General features: G+C 39.4%; 1 protein-coding gene across 1 annotated transcript; it reads left to right on the top strand.

Moving 5' to 3' along the window:
* Positions 1 to 882: 882 nt before the first annotated feature.
* TIGAR (TP53 induced glycolysis regulatory phosphatase) lies at positions 883 to 21,732 on the top strand. Its single transcript, XM_019661030.1, has 6 exons — positions 883 to 1,043; positions 9,147 to 9,184; positions 13,486 to 13,607; positions 16,101 to 16,178; positions 18,743 to 18,853; positions 19,721 to 21,732. The coding sequence occupies exons 1-6, from the start codon at positions 1,012 to 1,014 to the stop codon at positions 20,150 to 20,152; spliced, it is 813 nt and encodes a 270-aa protein (XP_019516575.1). The 5' UTR covers positions 883 to 1,011; the 3' UTR covers positions 20,153 to 21,732.
* Positions 21,733 to 21,954: the final 222 nt, after the last annotated feature.

Below are 21,954 nucleotides of genomic sequence, written 5' to 3' on the forward strand. Positions count from 1 at the left end.
GTTGAGGGCCTGAGAGGTTAAGTAATTCTCTCAAGGCCCTGAAAGCTATTAAAGAGAACTTATTTACTAGATGCTCTTTAAAAAACAGCAGGAACGGGAAAGACTTGACTCAAGACCACTGCAGTAGGAACAAGGCTATTGCAATAGGGGAAAGAGACTGAATTGAACTCCGGATATAACAGGGACCAGTGGAAACTTATACCCAAGGGTCAGGGTGAGGGAGAGAATGGAAAATTACAAAGAGGAACTTGGTTCAAGATCATGGCGGAAGAGGAGCTTGATTAGAAATCACGAGTGGATGAGAATACCAAGGGTGAAGGGATTCTCAATAAGCTGGCTTCGCAGGACTCTGGGAAAAACCGGGCTCAGTAGGCCAAGAATGAGGCCTGGTAGTTGGGAGAGGGCTCTAAAGAGCCTGACTGAAGTTTGTTCCGGGGGCATGTCTGTCAAGGTGGATTGGGACTGAAACTGGGTGGTCTAAGTCCACAGACCTTGCTGATCCTACATCTCCCGTGTTAGGGATCAGCTAAACCTCACAGAACCCAATTCGTCTGGCGCTGTACACCCACGAAGTAAGAGTACTGGCTGCGTTCCAGCCTCAAATCAGATCAGCCCCAAATCCGAGTGTTGGTTTCCATATCTACACTGAGCCTCCAAGATACAGGCTTGACCGGGCAAGGATCGCCTCCACCGCGGACTGCAGGGCGGGCCCCGCAGCCGCGCGCCAATCACAGGCCCGCGCGCAGGGGCGCAAGCGCTACGGCCCTGGGCAGGGCCTCAGCTCTCACCAGTCTCCGCCGACCTGCCGGGCTCTCACCGCTCTGATTGGACTTCCGGAGGTGACGTAAGCGGGCGCCTCGGCCTATGGCAGCGGAGCCGGCTGGCTGGCTGGGTTTGGCGGAAGTGGTGTGGGCGAGGTGAGTCCGCAGTGCAGAGAAGCGGCGCGGCGTGGTGCGAAGCACGCTATCAGAGCTGTGGCCATTGCTTCTCCTCTCTCTGGGTGCCAAGAAGATGACGCGCTTTGCTCTGACCGTTGTCAGGCAGTGAGTATTGCTGTCGCAGGGTGCCTTTCTCTCGTTCGATGAGTGTGTTTTGGAGTCATCCCTTGACTCTTCCTGCTTGCTCACCCCTTGGAGAGTTGGCTTGGAGGGGCTATTTTCCAGGTGTTTTTGTCCGTGCTGTTTCGTTTCGACTCCTCCTTCCCCCAGCAGCACTGAGCGTGGAAGGCATGTGTGAAATATCGTCAGTTCCGTGTTACAGATGAGGAGCGTGAGGTCTGGATAAGTAAATGATCAAGCTTCCTAGCTACTTGGTGGCAGAGCTAAAGCTGAAGAAAGACAGCCTTGTCTCCGGACTTCTCTGTGCACTGTGTTTTGGTTCTTAGCAGATTCCGAAGAGTTTGCAGAATAGCTCGTCCAAGGCTGATGTTTTTAATGTTGGCTGCCTTCCGCTATCCCCTTATTCCGTCTCTGCTGTTCCCCTTCGTTTCCCCCTCGTGTGCCAGGGCAGTCAGCCCCACAGACACGTATCTGAGATTTATTTCTTCTCTCCAGAGGGTACATTACTGGAAGAGGAAAAAAGGGCCTTTGCCCCCGTCTCACCTCGAACAAATATTTTTTATTATAATATTACATGGATATAAATGTTGATACGTCTTTATATCTCTTTTTCCTTCTCAACACGTATTTGCCGACTGTTAATGGGAAGTGAAATTAGGGTGGTTAGGAGCACAGATTTTTCAAGCAAGATAGACCTGGGTAAGAATCCTGGCTCCAGTGAGAGCCTTGTAACCTGACTCTCTGTTAACTGAATCTTTCCGACCTTAGTTTCCTGATCCATAAAACGGGGAACATGATATATAAAACTCACTGGTTAGTGTGAGAATTAAATGGGAGTAAGGTAAAGTGTATATCGCACAATGGCGGGAAAAAACTATACCTGAGAATTAAATAACTTCTCTTTCTGTAAGGACAGCTCTAATAAAAGTGTAGTTAATCCCCCCAAATATGTATGTATAGTTTATCAAAGCAGCATTTTGAATAGGTACTATGTGCCAGTGGACTGGGTTACATAGATAAACAACGTTCCATTTTTTATTTCATGGAGCTCACAAGAAACACTAATATGATTTAACCTTGTCAAGCTGACTTTAACTGCTATCTTTTCTGTCCTGTTTTTCTTTTACAGGAAGATAATCTTGGGAATCATCTGAAATTGCCCCTTTAGGAATCACAGGATTTTAATGAGTAAACTAGAAATGGAGTTCCTCTCTATCTCTTCTTCCCCACCCCTCTTCATTTTATAGAATTCTTTCCGACCATTTATGATCTACCTAAGGTCATGCAGCTAATCAGTAGCAGAACAGGAATTACAGTCCTGATTGCCCTTTCTCCCAACCTTAGAGCACTTTCTGGCTCCTTTGATCCAGCCAGCACAGAGGCTGGCATATCACTGAAGCTCAGAAGTTGTAGGGAATCTAGGTTAAACCACCCCTTGAAAAATCAGGTGATCCCTATTTAGATTTTTAATAGACAATAGTTATATGAATGTGGATTTTATCCCCTCCCTGATTCCTAAAAGGGGCTTGATTTTTAAAATTGATTCATCGTAGGATTTATATAAAAATCAATTTAAAAATGCCTTAATAAATTATGTGCCAGGCACTGTTGTAATTATTCTTTGACCAATCCAGTGAGGTAAAGATTGCTTCTCAATTTGTAGGTAAGGAAACAGGCACAGAAGGCATGTAATTTGCTTTCAGGCAGGATTTGAACCAAAGTAACATGACCATCCTCTTAACCACTGTACTGTTCTGCATCCTGTTAAATTAAAGACTAGTATTTGTAGATTACTTGACTGTCACTAGCCAAATTAGAGGCTACTTTTTATTTCCCTTAATAGAATTATGAAGAGTGATAAGAATAGTTTGCGTTATTCTGTTTTATTTGTGGGAAAGTGGAACAAAAGTGTCCATACAACTTATAGGGTTATTATGGTACGCTGCTTTGCTGTCTGGACCATCTCTCTTTTCTCCTGCAGAATTCTCAAAGCTAAAAATGGATGATTCTTTCAGGAAGAGAAATTACTTCAAACTTGATTGATAATCACCATAGTTAAATATAATGACTTATTAGAATCATCAAGATTGGGTCATTTAGCATAATACTGGGACTAGGCACTTGTGTTTTCTGTTACCTGATTCTGTATAACTGTAAGATAGTTAAACACCTTGAAACATAATGGCATGGTCAGTATTTTATAAGAGTTGGATAATTTTATTGAACAGTACCTCTTCAGGTAATGCAAGAAAGATTTTAAAAACAAGTTCTTTAAGTTCAACCAAATCCTTTATGAATCTTGTGTTGTTACTGTATGTGTGTTTACATTTCTTCATTATACTTGGAAGTGAAAGTACCTTGTGTATCATTTTTGGAATAGACTGCCCAAGATTGCAAACTTCAAGTCTACTAATATTATTAAACGGTAATTTCTCATGATCTTATAGCATGGCATTGTTGAAAACTCCAGTATGTAGGTTGGCATTTCCATCCCATACACAATACATTGAAAGCTCTAGTTCCCTTGAAATGTTATTTGTAGGTGTTTGCAATCAGTTGTCTACAAACCGTCCCATTTCACTTCCATGTTTAACTAGCTCTTAAAACTTTTTTACATACAAAATTTAATGACTTAAAGATGATGGATTAGTAAACTTATTGATAGCAAGACTGATGTTTTCCTTATTCTAGCATCAGTTCACTTTTTGTTGAATGCTAATCATTGTCCTGGTCTTAATAAAGCAAGCAAAATACATATTAGATCGTCTGTAAACTTTTATAAAGATAATTTGTAATTGTTATGTTACTGTGATATTTGTTTCCTGGGAATGGGCTTGATCCTAGCCTTTGCACTTAGGATCAATCTATATATAAAAACATATCATGAGTTGGGTATTACATTCTTTTTCCCCTACAACATCGAGGGAAAATCTTCATGTTACTGGCCCTTGAAATCTTCTATATTTTCAAATGACTTACGTGGTGTAGAGGACTCCGGATAAAGCTGTATTCACGATTAATATGAGATGAGGTTTTACATTTCCATGTATGCTAATGATGCTAATGAAACCTTGTCCCAAATATATACTAATTTCCCATGATTTGTCTCTCTCTTGTGGCACACTGAGTGCTTGCTTGTCTGTTGAATTTGAATTCTTTAAAAGGATATGCTTGGGAAATTAAGCTTTCTGTATGATTTCTAAAGACATGCCATAGAATATAAACCAGAGCTAACAAAATCAAATACCTTTTTAAGTGAAGAACAGTGTCATAATCTAGAAAGTGAATGATACATATTTGTAGCCTATAAATGGCTGGTCATAAGACTTAACTTCTTGGCAGAAGTGTTTGGATTCTTGCAGAGTCGGGTGTTCTGTTTTGGAAATGGATCACACTGCAGATTTTGAAAATGAGTGGTGTTATTCCTGACTCCTTCAAAACATATTCCTCTGACCTTTCAGCTCCCTCCACCTTACCTTCTCTGCCGCTGTCACAAGCCAGACTTTGGTTAAGGGATGCAGATTAATAGTAAAACTATTTTATCCACCTACTTTTCTTTCCCACTCCCAAAACAAACTAAACAGTTGCTTCAAGGATTTATACAAACCTCTTGATAAAGCTGATAAAAGCTGTACAACTAAATATTTATGAACATTTTTGGAAAAAATTCTATTTCTAGATTCCTACTCTGTAATGTTTATAAAGTGATTTGAAGGCAAAAATGACCAATAGAATGCAAGTGATGGTTAATAATGCAATAGCGTCTGCAGCAGTCTCTACTGACTTATATAGCTAAATGAAATCCTTCATTATATCATAACTATATATTTTTTCCTTTTGCTAAAAATAGTTCAGTGGTTGGGGCAGTGTCATTGCAAAACTATCAAAGTACTGGGATTCCATTTTTTTATAGAATGACATTTTGATGATATAATCTTTTATTCCGAATTTTATCAAATCAGCTATTGGGATTAAATTAAAATCTTGAGCTATCTTTTCAGCAAGCATACAAGAAGTTATCTGTTGAATTTGTCTGATTTGTAAAGACCTGGGCTGGCAAATTATTAAATTTCTCCTCACCCTTGATTTTAAATTTATAAAATGAGTAAGAGAGTGTGTGATCCACGTAAAGTAGGCAAAACCTTTTGAGATTCCTGTATAAAAGTAAATATGGGAGGGGAGGAGTTCTTTGAATTCTGCTGGAAATTGAATTTATCTACAAAGCCACTGTCTAAAGAGGATGTCACTTGTATTTAAACAGCAGTTCTTTTGTTCTTGATCTCAGCAAGGTTATGAGGCTGGGACAGGAAGTGAGTCCAATGTTTGAGAACAATTTTCTGTACTAGAAATGACAATTTCTAATTGGATGTTTTATCCGTCTGAATGGTAGATGTTAATATCGTCTTTCACATCCATTTCACATGATTCTGAGTGAAGTATAAGAAATCTTTCATTAGTATTAGCAGCAGTGCTAATGGCAAATCAGTGGTAAATAGTTCTGTGTAATTTCACTTGTCATACATTTTTTTAAAACTAATAAAATCCACATATTTGGAAATCAATACAATTCTCCCTAGTCTCCCTGTTCTCCTCTTACCCCGCAGATCCACATTTATTAGTTCCTTGTGTATCCTTCCGGTATTTCTTTGTGCATATCCAACAAATGTTTATTCTTATTTCCCTCCTTTCTAAACAGCTGGATTTTAAAAAATTCTGCACCTTGCTTTTTCCACTTAATAATTTATCTTGGTGATCTTTCCATGCAATCTCTCTTTAGGGTGCATGCAGTTACATAGTATTCCATTATGTAGATACACTGCTGTTTATTTGTTTATGTAACCAGCTCCCTGTTAACATAGACATGTAGGTTATTTACCATCTCTTGTTATTAGAAATAACACTGTAACAAGTATTCTTTTAAGTATGAACGAATGCAGGTATTCCCAATTAATAAGGTTGCTGGATTAAAGGGTAAACAGATTTGTCATTTTGAAAAATATTTCTAGGTGACTGTCCAACGACAGAGTACACTCACACAGGTTCTGTTACTTCCGAGGATTTTCTCCGTGTTAGGAGGGTACAGCTTCTGGCTGTGCCTTTAAGGAACTGGAGCCAGGTGACTGGCAGGTAGAAAGTTACTTATCACACAGATGTTAACTTACTTACATTCGTGGTGCCCAGGTAAAATGTGAGCATGGCGCTGGGCCATTTAAATGGGATGGTAGGTGTGGGTAGGGCCGGAAGGAAGGCTCCCTAAAGAGCTGGCTGCCTGTGCTGGGTCTTGAAGAGCGAGCACATGTGTGCGCCAGGTCTGTGTTTTAGTGAACCCACCAGGGGATTCTGATACACACTCCAGTGGGAGAACCACTGCTCCTGGCAGAGGCTGGCAACTCTGTTTCTGTGAACATGGGACGAGGTTCCAGACAGTCCTCAGTTGTGATTCTGACTTTAAGGTCCAGTGGAGTTCCTTCCTGGATCTGAGTAGCTCAAGCCCAAGTGAATTGTTTTTTGTTTTGTTGTTGTTGTTGTTGTTGTTTTTCTAAAGGAGTTACCAGCCTTCATAGGGAAGTACAAACTAAAATTAAGGTGAGATTAAAATAAATAAATAAATAAATAAATAAATAAAATTAAGGTGAGATAGATTGTTCTGGTGTCAGATTGACACAAAGTGATGGTGAGGATGGAGAACACTGCAGATTGATATAAATTGGTGTAAGCACTTCAGCATTATCTAATGAAGCTGAGTATTGGCACACCCCATGACCCAGCAATTCTAGTGCTAAGTGTGTATCACTAGGCATGGGTGAGCTAACTTTTAATTAAAGGGCCAGATAGTAAATTGTTTAGGCTTTGCAGGCCACACAGTCTGTTTGAACTGCTTAGCTCCACTATTATTGTGTGAAAGTAGCCATAACCATAATCAGACGGTGCCAAAAAAAATGAAAAATGTATACACATTTTAAGAAAGGAAAACCGTATTAAAATTATAATACTATATACCGATAACAAAAGATGAATACAAGTCACGTTTGACTTCTGCAATTACCAGAGGTGCTCAAAGTGGTTACCATCAGCGTCCAGACACTTCTGATTATGGCGAACTACTGCTTGAGCAACGTTAACCAAAGTGTCCACTTGTATACATTTTTTTGGCACCCCCGGTATATACAAATGGGTGTGACTGTATCCCAGTAAAACTTTATTTACAAGAAGAGTTGTTTGCAAATCCTTGAATGGTTCTCAAACATAAGTGTGCATCAGAATCATTTGGTGGGTTTATTAAAATAAGATTGCTGGGCCCTAGCCTCTGAGTTTCTGATTCAGTGTTTGGGTAGGTCCTGCATTTCCCATGAGTTTCCAGGCAATGCCACTGGCGCTGGTCCAGGGACACACTTTGAGAACTACTGCCCTAGAGAATCTCATGCACTGTGCACAAACATATTCCCAAACTGGAAACACTGAGTATACATCAACAATGGACCATATAAAGAGACTGTGGTAAATTCTTACGGTGGAGTACACAGTAATGAGAATGTAAGGAGTACAGCCACATTCAGCAACATTGATGTATCTCAAAATGTTGAACAAAAGAAGCAACACACAGAAGACTACTTACAGTAAGAAGCAATTCATTATAAAGTTCAACAACAGCTAGGCTAATCTGTGCGCTACATGGGTGGGAAGGCTGTGAAGAAAGGCAAGCACCCCAAAGGTCCAGATAATGGATCCCCTGAGGGTGGGAGGACACGGATTGGAAAGGGGCCTAGGAGGCTGGCAGCAATCTGTTAACTTGGGGTGTTATGTGGGTGTTGGCTTTGCAGTTATTTGTTCAGTGTTTATTTCACAATTTTTGAAAGGTTAGAGAAATGCATTAAGTTAAATCTGATTTCTGTGAAGCTCTGTGCAAAAGTGACTTACAAATATAACAATTGGCTGCTTACCAAAAGCTAAGCAGTATTCTAAACACTTTACCTGCAGTCACTCAGTTATTACCAGAGTCCTGTGAGATAGAGACTATTACCCTCCTCATTTTACAGACAAGGAAACTGAGGCACTTAAGCTAAACCCAGCTCGTAAGTGTGGAGCCAAAGCACTTTTGTTTCTGAGCCCAACATATGACCATGAAGTTTACTTTAAAGATATTCACCTCTCATTGACATAGAAGGATATAAATATGGGCTGTAGACATTTGATTCCAAATGAGGAAATAACTTGTCCTGCAGGAATCTGTTTACTATTTTTACCACCCATTCCTAATTCTATGTCCAGCTTCTGCACAGAACAAGCCAACTCCTTTCTCCAGGGCAGCTACGGACCATCTGTGTCTGCAGTACCTAGCTGTGTGCTTAGCACATAGAAGAGCTCAGCAAGGTTTCAGCGGAATTCTCCTTGATAGCGTTTCGTGTATTTGATGATGGCTTTTACTGTCGTTCCTCCCTCTCATTCAGTCTTGTCGGTGTACCCCTGCTGTCTTCCCCCTCCAGTCTCCATTGGCTATTATTTTGTGACACAGTTTGTGGTCCTTTGACTTTTCTGGTTGCTTCAAAATTTGTTTGGTTTGGTTTTTTAATTCTAAAAAATGTATTACCCAAACCTCAGTTCTTCAGCATGGCCTTCAAGATACAACATGGAAGACCTGGGGCCCAGGAGGAGGTGGGGTCTGCAGGCTTGGCCCGTGCCTTTCCCACCCCACTCACTGTCCCTGCACGTGCTCACTCTGTGTGTTGGTGCTGCTGCCTGTGCAAGCCATTTTGGTTAACATACTTGTTTTAATAAGGATAGTTAACGAAATTAATATATACATATATGTTTTTTAATAGACTATTCCACCTGCAATTCACCTAAGATTGATTCATGGTCTATATATTTTAATTTGGGCAGTTTGAAATTCTTAGCTCATCAATAAAGTACATTAGATGATTGCAAATATTCAGAATAAATTTTACAGGTTAGATTATGAAGTATGTTACAAGGTTCATATCTATCTTTATGAATATTGTTACCTTTCATTGCAGATTCTTTTTCTCATCTCAAAAATAACCTAATTTGGTAATAAAGGGTTTTTTCCCCCCACCCTCTCTATTTTAGTGGAGAAACAAGATTGAACAAGGAGAAAATCATTCAAGGTTGGTACACTGTTATTTTCAGCTCTCTTCTTTAGTGTAAATGTGATATGTGAGCACATCAGATTCGGTGGACCAGGGCGCCCTGGGGCAGCTCTGTCTGGTGAGCGGGGATGACAGAAGTAAAGCATCATAGCCACGGAAATATGGTCAGAGCAGATGGTAACCAAGAGGAATAAGACCCCTAAGTGAAGGGGATGTGAAGAACGGTATTCCACGTTATGGGTGGCTTCAGAATGGCCCAGGCAGCTGATTAAATAAATGGTCTTAAAATATAACTGCCGGCATTAAGATGATTTTATATTTGGAAACAAAGTTTGCTGGCTGGTGTTAATGGTGTTTTTCTGCTAAGATGTTTTAATTTTAGTAGTAACAAGGAGGTTTAAAAAAGAACTGTACTCACATGGGATGGTTACTTTATTCAGAACAGATTCTCCCTCCCTTGTGTTAATTTGGGCTCAGATCTTTTAATCTCACTATGATCCAGCTAGTCTGGCTTTTAAAGAATATTTTGGTGAACTTTCAGCTAGACATGCTATTTCTGTGCTGTGATTATAAAAGTTTTATGTTTTATTTTTTTGGTTAGGGACATCTGGGATTTACAGAAACCATTTTCATACCCCGTGTGCCTGACTCCCTCTTCTGGAAACTAATAATTAAGTGAACCTTTGTTTTCCAATGACCTGTGACCCCGCCGGCCCCAGTTATCCCTTAGACTTGTGTCCCTGACCACCTTGTCCTTTGGTGCTGCTCATTTGTCTCATTTCCTTAGAAGTCGACAACAAAACATGAATAAAAGTTTTTGTGTTCACACTTGTATTTTTAGGTTTGTTTGTGTTCTTTCTCTAACATTGTAAGTTAGATGCTTAGTTTTTTAAGTTACAGCCATTTTTTTTTTTTAAGCATTCAAGGCTATATATTTCTAAATACAATTTTGGTTGCAGACCTATAGTTTTGTTATGTAGTAATTTTATAAGTATTCAACACCAAGTATCTTAAATTTCTATTAGGATTTCTTTGTTGACCTATGAGTTATTTAGAACTATTTTTTAAATTTCCCAGTGACTGGGTTTGATTGTTGTTGTTGTTGTTCTTCATCTTTTATGACTGACTTACAGTGTAATTGCTTGTGTTCTGACAGTATGGTTTATTTGATAATACTTCTTTGAAATTTCTTAACGTGGTCAGTTTTTATAAATCTACCATAATGTGCTTGAGAAAAAAAATCTGTTTTCTAGTTGTTGGGCTTGAAGTTACATATCAAATAATCAACCTTCATTTTTTTTTTGTTCAAATCTTTTATACTTTACTAATTTTGTAAATTTACTAATTTGCCTGCATGACCTAAATATCAATTTATGAATGAGGAATGTGGAATTTCTGACTCTGATGGCTAATTTACCCTTTAATACCTGAAATTCTAGTAATTTGTGCTTTGCATGTTCTGCTATTACCTAGTTAGAGGCTATTTTGTTAGGCACAGACAAGTGTAAAAATGTTATATCTTCCTAGTAACTTGGATCACTGATTATTTATAGGGATCCTCACATTCCTTCCTGAGACCTGATCACCAAGTCCTGCATTGCTGGGAGTGATGTTGCTACTCCAGCTGTTTCGGGGTTGGAATTTGCCTGGGATATATTTTTCCGTAGCTTTCCTTTCAACCTTTCTGTGTATTGACACTTAGTGTCATTACCTCATAAATACTAGGTAGCTGATTCTGGTTCTTCTTTTAAAAAATATAATCTGTCTTTATTGGCAGGAGTCATCTATTTACTTTTGTCTGGTTACCGACATGTTTGGCCTTTTTCCTTTGATGTTTTGTTCTCCCATCTTATTCTAGTTTTCCTTTTTGTTTTTACTTGCTTTTACTTCTTAAGCACTTGTTTCTTTTCCTTATCCAACCCCTTCTTACCTTCCCTGCTGGCTTTGAAATGATAAACCATTTCTATTATTTTCATGGATACTTTTAAATTTTTACCATTCACACTTAATAAAGTATAAGATTAATATCCCTTTCTCATGAAAAATACAAACAACTTGTGTTACTATTGTTTAGTATCATAGTATTATGCTTTTTTAACCACAGGACTTAGTGTTTAGTATTCAATTTGCTATTTAGACAATGTTTGTTCACATTTACATATATATTTTCCAATTTCTCTTGTCATTTCTTTTGTATCCCAGACCTTCATTCCTGAAGTATCCGCTTTGAAAATTCTCCTAGTGTAGATCTGTTGGTGATAAAAATAGTTTCAATCATTTTTGTTCTAGACAGTTCTGTTTTTTTTTTTTTTTAATTAAAGTTTGTTGGGTGACAATGGTTAGTAAACTTACATAGGTTTCAAGTGTACAGTTCTATAATACATCATCTTTGTGTGTTCACCACCCAGAGTCAGTTCTCCTTCTGTCACCATATAGTTGACCCCCTTTACCTTCATCTGCCACTCCCCACCCCCTTAGACAGTTCTGTATTTTTTTTGTTTTTTTTTTTGTTTTTTTAGAAGTTAGAAAGTTTATGTAAGAAGAGAAACACTGGCAGAGGAGTTGCCAGGGGCAGAGTCTCAAGTAGACAGCTGCCTAAACAGTTCTGCTTTTATTCTATTTAATCACTTTTAGTGTATATAATTCTAGACTGACTGTTCTCTTAGCACCTGGGAGATATTATTTTACTGTTTTTTGGCTTCTGTTGTTCCTGTTAAGAAGTCTTCTGTCAGCCAAATGGTGTTCCATGGCAAGTAATTTGTCTTTCTCTGTAACTGCTTTCAAAATCTTGCCTTTGATTTTGTTATTCAACAGTTTCCCTTAATATAGTATTTATGAGGAATTTTTTTTTTTTAATTTATCCTGCTTGATGTACATTTCGTTCCCTTAATCTGTAGATTTCTGGAAAATTCTCAACCATTATCTCTTCATATTTTCTTTCCTCCGTTTTCTTTCATCTCTTCCTGGAATTCTAATTAGATGTAAGTTAGGAATGCTCATTCTTTCCGTCATTTTCTCTAGTATATCAGAGACATGTTCCATCCTTATCCGTGGTGCATTCTGGGTAATGACTTCAGGCCTGTCTGGATGTTTATTAAGCCTCCCTGCAACTGGATCTCCCTGTATCCATTGAGGGAATTTTTTCTCACTCAGCAATTCTGTTTTTCATTATTAAAAGATCTGTTTGGTTTTCTTGAAAGCTGTCTGGTTGTTTTTGATGACTTCTTGTTATGTTTATTTTTGTGATTCTGCCTTTGTGTTTTATTCATAGTTATTTTATAGTTTGTATTTGCTGATTTCAATGTCTGAAGTGTTAATGGTTCGAAATCTGTTACTTATTATTTCTGTGACTTTCATTTATGATGGATTAATTTTTTTTGTGTTAAATCTTTGAACTATTATATGTTCTAAATTAGTAGAAAACTTGTTAGCCTTTATTGAAGATGATTTGCATTTGATTTGACCACTGACCTCAGACTACATTAGCCTCTTTACAGGATTCCTGGCTTCCAGGAATATTGGGTTCAGCTCTCCAGTTCTCTCACCTTGCTGTTTCATGCAACCCCAACCTCCCACCCCCAATTACACTCAGCAACTCCATTTTCTCATGTTAATATTAAGGTTTCAGCTCAGGTTTTTTTGTTGTTGTTGCTTCGCTTTGTCTCTTAGAGATTTTCCTTATATCCTGTGATCCCAGGAATGCAACACACACACACACACACACACACACACACACACACACACACTTACACTTCTTTTGTAGTAGAAGGATCCTTCAGAGTATTATTATCAGCCTTTCTCCTGGAAATAGTGGTTCCAAAGTGTTTTTTAAGTGAAAAAGGAAAAGGAAGCACGGAAAGAAGGAAGAAAGGAGGGAACGGAAGTAATATAATACAGAATGTTTGCACAATGGAGATAAAGAAGGAAAAACTTTCTTAGGTAATGATCCTGCTCCCCAAACATAACACCTGAGTTGAGAATATAAGATCAGAGCCAGCATTAATAAAATATAGCTAATGAAGGCATGGGCAGATGTGAAAGCGGAAAGCTGGAGACATTTGAATTCTCATTTTCATCTAATTCCCATTAGGCAAACATTCTTTTGAGGAAACATTTGAATATCTGAGCTTTTATAGGATTATAGCTTCATTTTACTTGTTGTCAGTTCTCTGAAAAGTTATGTGGAAAAGTACCCAAGGAAATATTTCAATAAAATATAGATAAGTGCTATTTATATTCTCTTAAACATGATATAATTTGCATATATATGTACATGTATATATATTTAAATGGTATTGTTCCTTCTCTTAATACCATAGGACAAGGAGTAGATGCTCCGCTTTCAGAAACTGGATTTAAACAAGCAGCTGCTACTGGTATATTTTTTAATAATGTGAAGTTTACTCATATTTTCTCCAGTGATCTCACAAGGACAAAGCAGGTAAGTTTAGAGTCAAGGTTTAGGCTGATGAGTCAAAATACTCACCAGTCGTAACCTTGAAAAATGCTATCAGATTCTGTAGGGAATTAAATTTCACACAGATATCACCCCCAATCGTCTCCTCCTCTCCACAGGACTTACTTCTTCTTCTATTTTTTTTTTTCATTTTTCTTTATTTTGGTAATTTTTAATTTAGAGTAGTTTGGGAAAAGTCTAACAAAATGTCTAAAAAAGGACAAAGAAGGTATCATGAGAGAGAGCCATCAGAAACACTAGACAGGAGAATTTAACCTACAAAGACCCCAGGTATTGGAATTACTAGATAGCGTTAAAACAAACAAATGATGTTACTATAAAGAAATAAAAGGCATGTTTGAAATATCTTGAGGGAACAAATTATTATAAAACGACTCCAGAGATTTAAAAAAGAACCAAAGCAACTTCTAAAAGCTCAATGGAAGGAGACTTGTGTGACAACTGTGAGGGAATAACAAGGTTGGAGTTCAGCCTCCCCTCATAAACAACTAGAAAACAGGATAAAATTTGTGAAACAACTCTTTTCAGACATTGGACTTCAGGCAGTGTGGGTGTATGGTCGCCAGATGAAGTAAAATGAATGAGGTGAACCCTAGGCTTGTCCGTTTACAGCTGAAGCAATTTCCAGACTTGGGTAGGAGAAGCCAAATAGAGCCCAGTGGTCTCAGTGAATTAGAAGACCAAGCTTGGAGTTTGGGAAGGTTAAATAACTAAAATTTGTGGGGCAGAGCACTGGAAGAGAGAGCCTCCCAGAGAAAGAACTGTACAGGGACACCCTTAAATCTTTGGTGGGATATTGACCTGACGTGTAGGGCGAAACTACATGAGGCCAGACAAAACACAACTTCAGGGGAGAGAGCAATTGTTGGAAAGTTGTAAGCTGAACAATAACTAGCGCTCTCATCATCTGGAAATCAATTTGGGTTCCCACCAACCAAAGTAGAGAGATGTTGTTGAATACATAGAACATACAGTAGAGATATTACAAGGATTACACCTTAATCATGAGGCTAACCTATCCTTAGGGGAACATAATGAGGAGAGAAACAGAAGATATAAAAAAAGAACCAAATTCATTTTCTAGAGATGAAAAATACAATATTCTGAAATTAAAATTTCACAGGATGGGATTAACAGCAGACTAGACACTGTAGATGAAGAGGTCAGTGAACACGTAGACATAGAAACCACAATATTCTAAAAGTGATAGAAAAAAATGACTAAAAAAGGAAAAATGAAGAGTCTCGATGAAGTATAGGACAATATTAAGCAATTTAATATACATGTAGTTGAAGTCCCAAAAGGGAAGTGGGGGAGGGGGGTGAGTATAAAGATAAGTAGCGGGGCCAGCCGAGTGGCGCCTTGGTTAAGAGCTGGCTTGGGACGCCAGCTCTGAGCAGCAGCGCCCCGGTTTGGATCCCACATGAGGGCCAGTGACGCTGCACCCTCTACAGCTAAGATGGTGAACAACAGCTCGACCTGGCGCTGGGCTGCTGTGAGTTGCCGGTGACGGCGTAGGCTGCAGTGAGGCTGCCATGAGCTGTGAGCAGCCAGCAGCCAGCATGAGCTGCCAAGAGCTGCCGTGAGCAGCCTTCCAGTGGCCGGCGACTGATCTGCCTCACCTGGGAAGAGCGCAATGATAATACCAACATGGGCCAGTGAAGCAACATCCTCCACAACTAGACTGAAGAACAAAAGGACAGCAACTTGTCTATTCCCCTTCTCCGATTCCCCAACATTGTTCCCCTCCCCCAATTCCCCAATAAAAAACCTTTTTTTTAAAAAAAAAAAGATAAGTAGAGGGACCTAAAACAGACCCACACTTATATGGTTAGTTGTTTTCGAGGATTTTTTTTGGTCAGTTGACTTTTGACAACGGTGCCAGTGTAATTCAGTGATTTAAAGGGTAGTCTTTTCAATAAAGGGTGCTAAAACAATGGGCTACCCATATGGAAAAACATGAACTTTTGACTCTTAACTCACATAATACACAAAAGTTAACTTGCAGTTGATCATAGAACAAATATAAAAGCTAAATCTATAAAACGTCTATAAGAAAAAAAACAGGAGAAAAATATAAAGGTTTCTTGGGACAAAGTATATATACATATATGCTCTGTCAGAGCTGTTCAACTCTGCTATTGTGCTGTGAAAGTAGCCATAAACAATACATGAATGGCTGTGTTCTAATAAAACTTTATTTACAAAAACTAGTGATGGTCTAGATTTGGCTTGTAGGCTGTAGTTTGCTGACCTCTGAACTAGAACACAGGATAGAAGGAAATACGAAAATCGGGCATGAAGAGAGAAAGGACCGAGCAGTACAAAGCAGCAACTTTCGCAAAGCGAAATTATTTCTAGTTCTTTTTCATTCACTAAGAAGGCATAAATGATTTTAACGTTTTGACAAGAATGATTATTTTTATGAGAAGGAAACAGTTGTCTTTTGATTTTCAGACCGTGCATGGGATTTTGGAGAAGAGCAAATTTTGCAAAGATATGACAGTCAAGTATGATTCAAGACTTAGAGAAAGAGTAAGTAACTTATTCTTCTTCACCCTAAATGATCAATAACCACATCAGTTTATCACATGGCTAAAAACTAAATGCATTCCTGTCAGGGATGTGGAAACAGCTAACATCTGTTAACAGTCTGTGATGTAACAGTCACTGTTATGGACTCTCATAGACAGTATCTTATTTAATTATTAAAAAATTAAAATCATATGATATACATCTTAGATTATAAAAGCAGGTATCCTCGTAAGAACTTAACACAGTACAGAAGAGTTTAAACTAAAAGTGAAAAGTTCTCTCCCAATCCTACTCCCTGGTTTTAAGCATAAATAGCCAGAAATGAATCTTCCTGAAACTGTGATTTAGCAAAAGCCATACAACAATTTACACCAGAGATTTGACTCCAAGCCTCCTTCTAGAGCAGTATTTTTGTTATGCTCTGTAACGCCGACCTATGAGCTGGTAAATGTCCCTGCCAGCTCTGTGAATCCTTCTGTACAGAATTGTAACAGAATGGCTCGGGCATCTTTAAAGAATAGCTTTTCTTAACCTGCATGTGTTCTCTGTTAAAATTCAACATATATACTAGAGCTCTAGCATAAATACTACTTGGAAAGGCTCACTCTGTGCCCAAGAACCAGTGATCAGATGTCAGACAAACGCATTCTGCATTCAGTGGGATGCGGAGCAGGTACCTGCACAGGAGCCAGCGCTGGCATCAGGCGGGGCCCTCTCTTCTCTCCTCCCTCTGTGCGCTTGCGCTGAGTGGCTCTGTCCTCTCTTGTGACTTCAGTTAATGGGCTGATGATTTCCAGATAGGTATTTTTACCTTTGGTTTCTTACCCGATCTGCACCCTCAGTTTATATCCGTTCGAATGCCCACAGCTGCTGCTCAGTGGAGTGCACGCTTCTTTCTCCACCTGGCTCCTGAGTTTCCCAATTGCTTCAGCTATTCATTCTTCATTGTCTCTCACACTGCGCATCCTATCATCATCTTGTCAGTTCTTCCTGCAAATAGTTCTTGAATCCTTCCTTTCTCTGCCAGCCCACTGCTGCCATCCTATTGCAATTCAATGTCATCTGGATTCCCCTAATCCCTAATTTCCCTGCACACCCTTTTCTAATCTAATCTCCACACTGCAGGCCAGAGTTACCTTTAGGAAATTTTGTTGCTACACCCCTGTATGAAACAGTTCACTACTTTTCTCTCTCTTTTTTTTTCAACCTTGATGTTAGGAGCACATGCTCTCACCAGCTGAGCCATCCTGCCACCTGTTGGCAGCTCAGCTCAGGTGCAGCTCACTAGCCCATGTGGGAATCTACCCAGCAACCCTTTTGCTCAGAGCTCGTGCTCATAACCAACTGAGCCACTCAGCCGGCCCTTACTACTTCTCTTTGATCTTCAAAGGTTGTCCAGGCCCTTACCTGGCTCTCCCATGCTGTGTGATCTGATTGGTTGCCTCTGCCTGCCTCCCTCCTCGTCCCTTGTGCCTGGTGCCCAGCCTTAGTAGTAATATTAATGAGCATTACTCGGTGCTCACCACATTCTGGCACTGTCCCAAGTGCCGCAGGTTTATTAATCTTCACAACAGCCTGATGTTGTGAAGATATAAAAACCTCATTTTTTAGCCCCTATTTTACAGATGCAGAAACAAAGGCGCAAAGAGCTCAGTCCACGCTCAGGGCCACAGAGCTGGTTTGTGGCAGAGCTCAGATTAAAATCGAGGCTGCCTGGCTCTGGAGTCCATGCTCTGGACCACAGGTCACGTGCCTCTCAAGGATCTTCTTGGAGTTGCCCAAACACCCTGTGCTCTTTTCGTCATCAAATTTCAGAATCTGTACCCAGAAGACTCTGGAATGCTTGTTTCCTAAACCTGGCACAAGGGTTTGGCCTTGTGTCATTCCCAGGTCCAGGTCTGCTGTGTGTGTGTGTGTGTGTGTGTGTGTGTGTGTGTGTGTGTGTGTGTGTGTGTCTGTATCCAGGATTTCCCTCTATCGTGGCACTTACCCAGAACCGTTTCTCCATTAGTACCCCCAGCACACCACGATCTCAACAGCGGCGGAGACACAGCCACCCTGCTGTCCTCTGCTCTGGCCTCATTGCCTGTCATGCTGCTTCAGTGCAGCGTTTGGAATATTTAACCAATAGATGTTTCCATTTTTGAAAAAAACAAAGCAAGTGATGATTATTAATGTTCCTCTTTGTAATAGAGGTCACTCCAGGTATAATTGAGGATGTAAGAATTTAGACTTGAGGATTGGTTAAGAGCACCAGGCAAAATGTGCACATACTCTCATAAAAAATAGTCTTTTACTATTGGACTCTGTTGGATGGTGGTGTTAGAATCTTCTGGTGTCATCAGTGCAAACCATAAATAATGACTTGTCTCTTTAAATATTTGATTATGCAAGTAATCCATTATCATTATGGCGAATTGTTAGTTCAGAGGAGATATAATAAAGTAAGTAGAAGGAAACCACACTGCTTCCTGGGGTGATTGCTCTAAATTTGTCATACACTTGTACTTAATTGTTCTATTGCAAATTCATTGGAGGCACTTTTGTCTGTTGGCCCATTGCAGAAATACGGGGTTGCAGAGAGCCGGGCGCTGAGTGAGCTCAGAGCGATGGCCAAAGCAGCTGGGGAGGAGTGTCCTGTGTTCACGCCGCCTGGAGGAGAGACCTTAGACCAGGTGCGTGGCCCTGGGGCAAGCTGCCAGGCTGATGAGCTTGCCCACCTCACAGTAGCTGAAATACGGCTTTTTTTTGTGTGTGTAAAGTAGATGTTGCCAAATTTTAGCCGTTTGAAAGTCATTTGGTTCATAAAACAACGCTGTGAGACATCATTTTTTGAAAAGCTATCCTGTCTTTCTCGTTGACTGTTAAATTGGCAGTTGTAACTGATAATGGATTTAAAGGATGTGTTACTAGATGTTGCTGTTAAGAAAACTCTGAATATGAAGCATTACTGCAGCAGTGGTATGGTAGTCAGTAAAGCAGAGGCCAGATAACTCAAGGCCGGGAATTCTCAGGCCTCTCCTGCCCCCCAGCTCCGTAAAGCGGTGCGTCCCCTTGATTGCGCTTATGTTTTGGAGCATTCTGCTTTTGAATTGCGTTATTGGTGATTTTTTTCCCCTAGTCTTCATTTTCACAGTTTTCTTGTAAAGAGTTTTTATTCATTTATTAAAGGAAAGATCTTATTTGTCCTTGTGGTTCTAACTGAACCAAGTGTCAGATGTAGTTTCCTAGTTAACGCTGTTTTATGGGCTTTTGTTTACTTGTAGATTTCCCTAACTAGACTCTGAGTGCTTTGAAGTCAGGAATAAGGAATCGTATCTTAGCCTTTGTCCCCAATGTGCTTCCACAGTTCAAGAACAAAGGCGGGCACTTACTAATGTCCGTGGAACTACTCATTGAATGAATAGAAACACAGAGTTTCATCTGCTTATGTAGTACTTACGTTGACATATTAGAAAAATCCAATCAGTTATGTTTTATGTTTATGTTTCAAGACCGTCATTAATGTCACCTTATTTCACCTTTTCTTTCTTCCATTGTAGGTGAAGATGCGTGGAAAAGACTTCTTTGAGTTTCTTTGTCAACTGATCCTGAAGGAAGCAGGTCAAAAAGAACAGTGTCCCCCAGGAACTCCAAGCAACTGCCTGGAAGCTTCTCTGGCCGAGATATTCCCTTTAGGGAAAAACTGTGCCTCCACATTTAACTCAGACAGTGGCGCTCAAGGATTAGCAGCCAGTGTCTTAGTCGTGAGTCACGGCGCCTACATGAAAAGCCTGTTCAGTTATTTTCTGACTGACCTTAAGTGTTCCTTACCAGCAACCGTGAGCAAATCCGAGCTTATATCGGTCAGCCCCAATACAGGGATTAGCCTCTTTATCATAGACTTTGAGAAAGGAATGGAATCTAAACCAACAATTCAATGTGTTTGTATGAACCTACACGATCATCTGAGTGGAGTGAGTGAAGCTCCCTAATTTTAAATCTACATCAAAATTAACAATATTGAGCCTCTGAGGGAGGGCGTGCCTTTGACTATATGTATTTCCACCCTCGGCTAGCGCTCATGTGGAAACAGTTAATAAGCTGTCTGTCGCGGCAGGTTATAAAGCTCGAATGGAATCATAGCCACATAAAACACTAATGGAAAATCATTTATTATAGAAGTGACTTCTTTTGTCTGAGTTCCAGGATATTTTTACCACCCCGCTTAGCTATGTCTCTGGATTGTAAATGGATGAAGGAACTCAGTATCGCAAATTGGGGGACTAATAACCTGGTTACTCTGTTTTATTCCCTTTTTTATGTTGATATTTTTCTTTAATGTCTGAAAAACCTAGCGTATTTTATGGGCTCTTGGTAAGATACTGTATGTTTTGTACTATCTCAGCCCAGTGTTTGGAAGAAGGAACTATTTATAATTCCGACTGCATATTTATAGTGACAATATGATATATTTTAAAAGTCCATTAAATGAAGCATGCTTACCATCATAAGTTTATATAAAGCAAACTGAAACCAAATTTTTAATACAGAAATCAACTGTTGGAATTGTTGAGAGGGTTTGAAATGTGGATGAATGCAGATTATGATGGCAGAGTGGTCTGGTGAGGAAGAAGTCAAAGCATCACTTGATTTAAAAACATTAAAGAAGGAATCTGAACAGGAGAGGATAAAGCTCTATCTTATCTAACCTGTAGGCTGAAGAATTTAGTTTGAGGAAGACTCAAGAGAAAGCAAACACTAGTATACCATAGCACAGTAACCTCGGAATAAAAGTGGGCGCTTTGAAAAATGGTGCTCTGATAACCACAACTGTTGGGTTTTGGTGGAAGGTACAGATGAGGTTGCCTCTTTTCTCCACCAGATGGCACTGGAGAAAAGGAATTTTGGCTAATGTAACTGTACATAGGATTGCGCCCTCAAAAGTCCTTAGCTAAATGAAGACGGGTGGTTACCTGTAGTTTGCTTTTCAGTTCTCACGTTAATGAATGCTGTGAGTCTCAGCTTATAAGAAGATTAATGCTAAAGTTTGTCAGTTAAGGCTAAAATCATGTAGAGTCAACATTTACTTTGAACATGATTTAAATCATGCATAAAGTTCAGCATCATGCTGTTCTCAGTGTGTTAGCACCACCAGTTTGCCTGCCGGTGCTGGAACACAGCGTGTAGGTGAGCACAGAGGAAGTAGCTGCAAATGGAAAATTGAAAACATAACCAAAAGGGACAAGTGATAAATATCCACATTCCCACCATCCAGAAGTAATACCACCCCCTTTTTATGAAATACAGGTTGAGATGTAAGTAAAATTCCCCATCTTGTACTCTATTGAGGCAACCACCACAATGAGTCTGTATGTACTGTCATCCTTTCTTTATGTTTTCATCTGGTATTATAAAGAAATGGTATTGTTTAAAAATGTACGCAAATATCAGCAAGCTGTATCCTTTATTTTTACTTATTATATCTTGGGACTGTCTATGTTGATATGTATACATCTATTTACTTATAACGACTGTATTCTATTGAATAAATATGGCAAATTTTGTTTAATTATTCTATTAGTGGACATTTAGGTATATTCACCATTTTCCTATGCAGACGGTGCTGCAGGGAACAGCCTTTTGCATCTCTCATCACGCTGTGTCATAAAAAATGTGTATCTCCAATTTGAGCTAAATGGTTCTTCAAAACGGCTGTACTATTTTTCAGCCTCACTAACATAATTCAAAAGTTCCTATTTTCTACATCTTTACAACATTTGATACTGTCTGATGA

The sequence above is a fragment of the Hipposideros armiger genome, unplaced genomic scaffold, assembly GCF_001890085.2.
Source record: "Hipposideros armiger isolate ML-2016 unplaced genomic scaffold, ASM189008v1 scaffold_332, whole genome shotgun sequence".
Classification (NCBI taxonomy): Eukaryota; Metazoa; Chordata; class Mammalia; order Chiroptera; family Hipposideridae; genus Hipposideros; species Hipposideros armiger.